The 7,391-nt window shown below is 41.8% G+C and overlaps 1 protein-coding gene across 1 annotated transcript in view; it reads right to left on the bottom strand.

The window, feature by feature from the left end:
• Positions 1 to 1,679: 1,679 nt before the first annotated feature.
• The window catches only part of shmt2 (serine hydroxymethyltransferase 2 (mitochondrial)), a 30,488-nt gene continuing 24,776 nt past the window's right edge, over positions 1,680 to 7,391 (bottom strand). The window contains exons 7-12 of the mRNA XM_027146960.2: positions 5,447 to 5,586; positions 5,043 to 5,205; positions 4,577 to 4,676; positions 4,035 to 4,190; positions 3,842 to 3,949; positions 1,680 to 2,934 (exon numbers count right to left, since the gene is read on the bottom strand). Of these exons, the coding sequence (XP_027002761.1) occupies positions 2,807 to 2,934; positions 3,842 to 3,949; positions 4,035 to 4,190; positions 4,577 to 4,676; positions 5,043 to 5,205; positions 5,447 to 5,586 (795 nt within the window). The 3' untranslated portion in view covers positions 1,680 to 2,806. The remainder of the gene's footprint in view (positions 2,935 to 3,841; positions 3,950 to 4,034; positions 4,191 to 4,576; positions 4,677 to 5,042; positions 5,206 to 5,446; positions 5,587 to 7,391) is intronic.

Raw genomic sequence — 7,391 nt, forward strand, 5'->3', positions numbered from 1 at the left:
CTTGAGCATGAGAATTAAACTATGGAGCAAGAAAAGAAGGTGTGTGTGTGCATCACTTATCTGTGGAAGAGATGGCACCAGGATGCACTATATGAAGCAGAGGCAATGTTCTGCAGGCAACCGATTGGTTCTGGCATTCATGTAGATGTTACTTAGACACGTACCACCTCCGTAAACAGTGTTCCAGAACAAGTACACACCTTCATGTCAACAGTATTCCCTAATGGCAGTTATCTCTTTTAGCAGGATAATTCACTCTGCCAGACTGCAAAGATTCTTTAGGAATGGTTTTAGTGATTGTTGAGTACAAATACATATTGTAAGAAACAAACAAAGTAGCACATGGGCCCATTTGCTGGACATTTCAGAAAGGATTCATGCTGTCATACCACTACAGAGACAAGAAACTGTACTTGCTCGAGTGCATGTGCATGTGCTTGGTTAAGCTTGGTTGCATCATGAAGAAAAAAAAGCACAACTTCTTTCTCTAAGCTGCTTTAAGATGGTATCTTAAAGACAAGTGTCCAAGTTTGGACACTTACACTCTCATCAGTTGTTACCTGGGACTCTGGAGGACTCTGTGCTGTTAAAGGAGCAGAGGTTTCATCACACTTTAATAAAGACAGAGAGAGAGAGAGACAGAGAGAGAGAGAGAGAGAGAGAGAGAGAGAGAGAGAGAGAGAGAGAGAGAGAGATGAAAACATGAATTTATGAAGGATGTACCACCTCCCCAGGGGGCTGTCAAGCTGTTAATTGACGAGTAGAACACTTTCTGTACTCCCTTGTGATCCAACTCCCCCTTCCCCCCCACATCTATAAGACACTTACAGTTTATTATGAGATAATTACAGTGCATCAGGACAGTGTGGTGCTTAACTCTAAAATGGCGCTTAAAGCCCAAGCAGGCGTCTGCCCATAATGACGCGTCATGTTGCAGTGCGTTTTTAATTATGACAAGAGTTCTGACGACGCGTGCCACTCTACATAAACGAGTCCAATTAATTGCCGGCACTGTCGCTTATCTGTCCCTCAACAGTGGTGATTCATTGTCAAATTAGTGCGTGCCTGTCTCAGCAGAGAGAGAGAGAGAGAGAGAGAGAGAGAGAGAGAGAGAAAAAGAGTGGGAGAGAGAGAGCGAGAGAGAGAGAGAGCGAGAGCGAGAGAGAGAGAGAGAGAGAGAGAGAGAGAGAGATGGAGAGAAGCAGCTGTGGTGCTGTACTGCTAACAGTGACAGGGTTAGGGTGAGTAAAAGAGCAAGGCTGACAGGAAAGCTACTACTCTGACATAGAGCAGATAGGCTGGTGTGTGTGTGTGTGTGTGTGTTCTGCTCACACCTGGTGTTTGTGAGTGGGACAATTTCTACTGCTGGTCTGTCATTAAAGCAAAGCTGTGGAACAGGACACATTTTTCTGCTATCATCTCTTGCAAGCTTTATTAGTCACACACACAAAACTTTTTTTTTTTTTAATGTTTGCTGTTATCTTTACATTCTGTCAGCTGTCTATATAATATCTGCTCAGGAGAAAAACTCTTGTTTGTCTGAGTCTTAGGCTGTAACCAAGAAGAAATAAAAAGCCTGAATGACACAGCAACATCCAACCAATCAGGATGCAGAGGGGTTTCTGTTCGACTTGCAATTAAGAAAGGTGCTGATCACTTTTGCAGGAATTAAAACAGGGTAGTTTAGTCAATGCTCAAATTTATTGGGATTAGTTGTATAAAATCACTTTGTAAATGTCTACTTGAAAAACTTTACAGATAAAAAGGTTTGATGAACAGAATGCTGGAGAATGAGTCATGTAAACAGGGCAAAGTTGCGACAAGCACACGACAGGATACAGATGTTTCAAAATAGGTCATCCAGTTATAACCACTTTAACTTTTTTAACAAGGAAAAGTTACAATTAGTACATATTTGGTAACACTGCGATGTTAAAGAACTTGGCACTACTTGACCGCAGCCTCTAAGAGCTAAGACTCCAGACGTTCTGTAATATTATACTCTATAAGACTCTTTATTGCGTTTAACCACTGAGTGGAATTTTTGTTTAGTTTTGTTTTCACAGCAGCAGTAGTTAACGTGCGACAGAGAATGGTCCATGCTGACGTATAGCCTGATGTGTGGTTGAAATCTCTTCTGCAGTTAACAATTAAGAATTATTTGTAAACATTGAGCGTCAGTGCAACACAATGATCCATGAAACATTATCAGGTGAGGTCTCATAAGTATTGTTAATTCATCTAAAAATTAACGCAAGTTACGAATTGGTTTCATCCAGGAGTAAAACCGTCACTGATATAGAATTAGAGCTGTTTGTGTTCTACAGGCCAGACTGTTACTGAACATATTCAAACAGTCTGATAGCACACCTGTTCAGTTTGGGTTTGGATTTAAGTCTCAATATTTTCAGGCCCTTGATTCGTCACTTCAAAATGAAAATCAAAATGTGTGGGAATCCAAAACTAATCACACATCAGTTTTTGTTATACATCACAACAAAGCTGCAACGTGAAAAAAAAAAAAAAAATACTGTTTGTGAACGGTCTATTTGCACTACTGAGCTCATTAAGACTTTCGGGGGAGAAAAACATTTTGTTCTTAGATTCAGAATTCTGTGCAGTGACGAAGCTACTCGAGCAGCAACATTTCACATTATGCTTTCCATCAAGAAGCCTGATCAACAAAGGCTCTTATTAAATAGGATAAAAGTTCTATCCCATTTCTCACTGTTTACTCTGCTGCAATTAGCTGAAAGGCTCCTAGATGGATGTGGAGCTTCACCCGGTTCTCAGTCTTGGCTTTGGGCTAGTGGTCGGAGAAGCCTGGCATGGGGAACGGCCGAGCGAACGCCTCAACCCGACTGCGCAGCTCACCGATCCGTGCAACAGTCTCGGGGTCCTCCAGTAGAAAGCTCTTAAACTCTGCTAATTTCTCTACATGCCATAAGAAAAGGGTGACAAGAAAAGGGTGAGAGGTGAGAAGGAGGGAGCATGGACATAAGGATCGTATACAGCTCAGAATCAACAATTAAAGAAGCCGTCTGTAATTTATCTTTGCTGTACCTGGACCAAATCACTATAGCAATAAAAACTGATTTCCCTTCTTCTTTTTTTGATACCACACAGGGTGCACAAATCACTAACTCGGGCACCCGGGACAAAATTACGTGTCTGGGCTATTAGTTTTTATTCGTAGTTTCCCGCCGGACATGTAGCCTCAGCAGACCAGCGATCATCAATCTTTTTTCATGTTTTATTAAATATTTTATTCTAAGAAAGAAAAAGAAAAAAAAAGTTAACAGTCTTAAAACCACTGTTTTATCTGGCTTGCATATACACACAGAATGATGGCAGAAACCCCTCAGTGTTGTAACTATAGTGCACGTTACTCACTCTGAATCCCACCGCACTAACGAGCTCGCATGGGTGACATGCAACCTTTTCAGAATCAGGTATGTGGAAACAATGGTGACAAAGTTGTCACAACACACGGCTACCTCATGCTGACAAAAAAAATACAAACACTAGCCAGTCTCAAATAATGTTTTTAAGGGTGCAAACATAATGTGCCACTTCAGACACTTGTATACTTGTGTATCTGTTAATGCTTTCTACTCTATAAATAGCTCTACATATAATATTACATTCTGATACCTAGCACCTTTTAACCTAGTAAAGGTTGCCAGGCAACAAAAACATGAGGCTGGTTAATGGATTTATGATTGTCCCACTCCAGCTACATAAGCTACATGATCGCAGGGATAGAAACACTGTAAAGTGCCCTTACAGTCCACATTAACCACCTTATGAATAAGAAATAGTCAAGATTTTATGGACTCACTAGTCTTTTTTTTGACATCCAGAGCGATTTTGAAGCCTTCGTCCAAGAAGTCCACAACACGCTCAAAGTCTGCCTCTTTAAACCTCCGAGAGGTCAGAGCCGGGGCACCTGGTATACAAGAGATGCAGAAGCAACGGCCGTATGAGTATCTGTGATGCTGTAGAGCAGAATGTGTTTGCATTGTGCTACATACCCAGTCTCAGGCCTCCGGGTGTGAGTGCGCTCTTGTCCCCGGGGCAGGTGTTTTTGTTGGCTGTAATGGACGCCAGCTCTAAAACCCTTTCGGCACGTGCTCCATCCATTCCCTGTGGTCTCAAATCTACCAGCACCAGGTGATTATCAGTCCCACCTGAGAGAGAGATGGGCAGGCAGACAGACAGTGAGTGAGACAGCAATAAGGAGATAAAGAGTAAGAGAGCAAGCGAGAAAGCGTGTGAGAGAGAGAGAGAGAGAGAGAGAGAGAGACAGCAATAGAGAGAAAAAGAGTAAGCGTGCAAGAAAGAAAAAGAGAGAATGACAGACAGAGAGTGAGACAGAGAGTGAGACAGTGGTAGAGCAAAACAGCGAGAAAAACAGAAACATAGTATGAGAGAGGAGAGAGAGAGAACTGTAATAAAGAAAACCCTGATCTAGGAAATTTGATATTAAATTACTGTCAATAAAAAAAAAGAGAAATCAAAAGACTTGCAAATCCAGCAATTCCAGATGTGAACTGTTTTGTGTTTGTGTGGTCACCTGACACAAGAGTGTATCCTTTTTTCAGCAATGCATCAGCCATGGCTTTTGCGTTCTTCATCACCTGTGCAATGTATTCTCTAAACATTGGGGTGTTGGCCTGAGGACAGGATGAGAGGAAAAACATATGGGCATGTCAGACTTTGCCTCCCCATCCCCAAAAAACCCAACAAACAAAAAGTGTGTGTGTGTGTGTGTGTGTGTGTGTAACTGCTGCAAGAATGAGAAATTCCCAAGTCGTGTCGGTAATGTGTTTGAGCAATACCTTTATTTAATAATTGATAACGAGATTCTGCAATAGTTGCACTCGCAGTATTAATCGCTGAGGACCCGAGTATATTTAGGCCAGTGTGAATAAGACTAATTCTCATTTTAGTTTGCAAATAAACAGCTAAACTATTAAAAGAGAAACTGAGTGAGAAAGGGGGGAAAGAAAAGAGGAAATGTGTTTGGATTTATACTGTACCTGTCTCAGAGCCACAGCGACCCCTGCGATTGCGTGATTATGGGGACCTCCCTGGAGAGAGGGGAAGACAGAGAAGTTGACCTTGTCCTCAAGGTCATACATCACCTGAGCACCTTTTTTATCCACAGAGCGCACGCCTTTACGGTAGAATATCAGCCCGGCTCTGCGGAAGAAGAGGAAGAATCTATCTAAAGGACAAAGCAAGCACTTTGCTCGAGATAATGAACTGAACCTCACCTGAACTTACACACAATTAACTCGTAATGTGTTTAGGATATTTTTTTTACTAATTAATTACTTAATTTACCAAAGGGAAATAAATCGTTCTTATCTGTCTTGCATCTGAAGGATTGCTCTGTCATTACGTAGGTCACAGAATAGTACCACACACACACACACAGTACCTGGCTCCTCTGAGGGATTTGTGTGTGGTTGTGGTGACGAGGTCAGCATGCTCAAATGGAGAGGGAACAGCTTTAGCAGCCACAAGACCACTAATGTGGGCCATATCTGCCAGCAGGTATGCATTTAACTCTGTACACAGCTAGAGAGAGAGAGAGAGAGAGAGAGAGAGAGAGAGAGAGAGAGACTTTTTATTAAACCACCATGTAAATATTATTTCTCTTGTTTCCTTCCAGATTGCAAACATTCAGATACAATATCAGACTGAGAGACAGACAGCAGAAAACAGAACGAGGATCTTTGGAATATCTGCTTTCTAAGGAAATTATAGTGGGGAGGAAGTGACATCACTGGAAGAGATTTACCCATTTTATCTGATTATCAACTGAAATCTTTATGCACGGGTCTGCAAGCATATGCTCTATGTGTGTGTGTGTGAGTGCGTGTGCGTGTGCGTGTGTGTGTGTGTGTGTGTGTGAGAGTGTGTGTGAGAGTGTGTGTGAGAGTGTGTGTGAGAGTGTGTGTGATGTTTATCGAGCAGTAAAATCAGGCCACAGGAACATCTGGCCCCGCAGGAAGAGGGGGATAATGAGCCATAAAAGAAAAGCATGAAAGGGAAGTGTAGGGAGAAAAAGATATAGGGAAGGATGGGTGGAGAGAAATCCTAACCGAGCACTGTTCCTATCGGGGCTGAGTGCATATAAATTACTTTATCCATCAAATAACCGCTCATGAAACTAGGGAGCATTAGTGATGAGTTCTCTGTGGGGTTGTGACTAGTGATATGCACGATTAAAGAAGTCTAAAGATTTGGTCATCTTATGAGAAAATACAGAGTGGGTACAGAGTACCTTCTATACCGTGTAGGTCTATGTACTGTACTTAGTCCTGTTGTCTCATGGAGGTCACTGTGGTCCTTGAGGATCGCTGGTTTTTATTACACTCTGTACTGTACCAGCTGTTACATGGACCGAATCAGCTGCAGCTGGAGGGAATCGTTATTGTGGGTGGGTAAAGAAAAAAATAAATAAATAATCTGAAGCATTAAACCGGAAGAAACTCAGCTGCTGCCTCTTTATTGTTCCAAAAGAGGAATTTTGTGAGGCAAACTCCAGCAGGTAGAGAAGTAGACATTAACACACACACACACACGTCTGTGTTAAACACTGTGGTCAGCACTATCGGACCTTCACCTCTACTTCCTGTTTGGCTGGCACGGTAATCGATGATGATTTCCCAAACCCTGCTGCGTAAAAGCATTAGAAGTGTGTCACATCACACTTTTAAAGCTAACTACTAACCAACTAAAACCCATTCCTGAGATATACAGTATGCAGTGCGCCAAGACAAACGATGTGTTTCGAATCAGACACACTGCTATGCTTTATGGAGCCAAACACTGGCGTGATAATTATAGAGAAGTAGGACTATTTTGCTTCTCTATAAAGGAGGGGATAGATTAACATAATGCTATGTTACAGCTCTGACTAGCACGATACTGATGAACACATTCGTTTGGTACACCAGCTGTTTGCAAAACACAGCCTTTATCATATGACATGCAGCATTAGAGGAAAAAAAAAAAAGCCAGAACAACTCTGTTTCTATTTACCGTGCCCGGGCATCTCAGTTGACTTGGTTTGGAAAATGAATCAAACGCTGATGCACATGTACTTTATTAATAACCATTTGTTAAAGCGTTTGGTGTTTGTGTCCGGGCTACGGCATGACGACGTGTCAAGACTTAATCTGCTCACAAATGCAAAGCATACTGTACATGACAGTGGATCTACAGATGTACAGAAATGTCTTGTGTATAAATGTCCAAAGGAGATATACTCTTGCTGTTTAAATCTGTTTCATTGACATAAATGCATTCTGGGAACTGGAACGCTCATAGTTCTCTGCTTCTCTCAAACTGTGCTTATTCCATTCATTATGAAATAC

Source organism: Tachysurus fulvidraco, chromosome 5, assembly GCF_022655615.1.
Source record: "Tachysurus fulvidraco isolate hzauxx_2018 chromosome 5, HZAU_PFXX_2.0, whole genome shotgun sequence".
Taxonomy (NCBI): domain Eukaryota; kingdom Metazoa; phylum Chordata; class Actinopteri; order Siluriformes; family Bagridae; genus Tachysurus; species Tachysurus fulvidraco.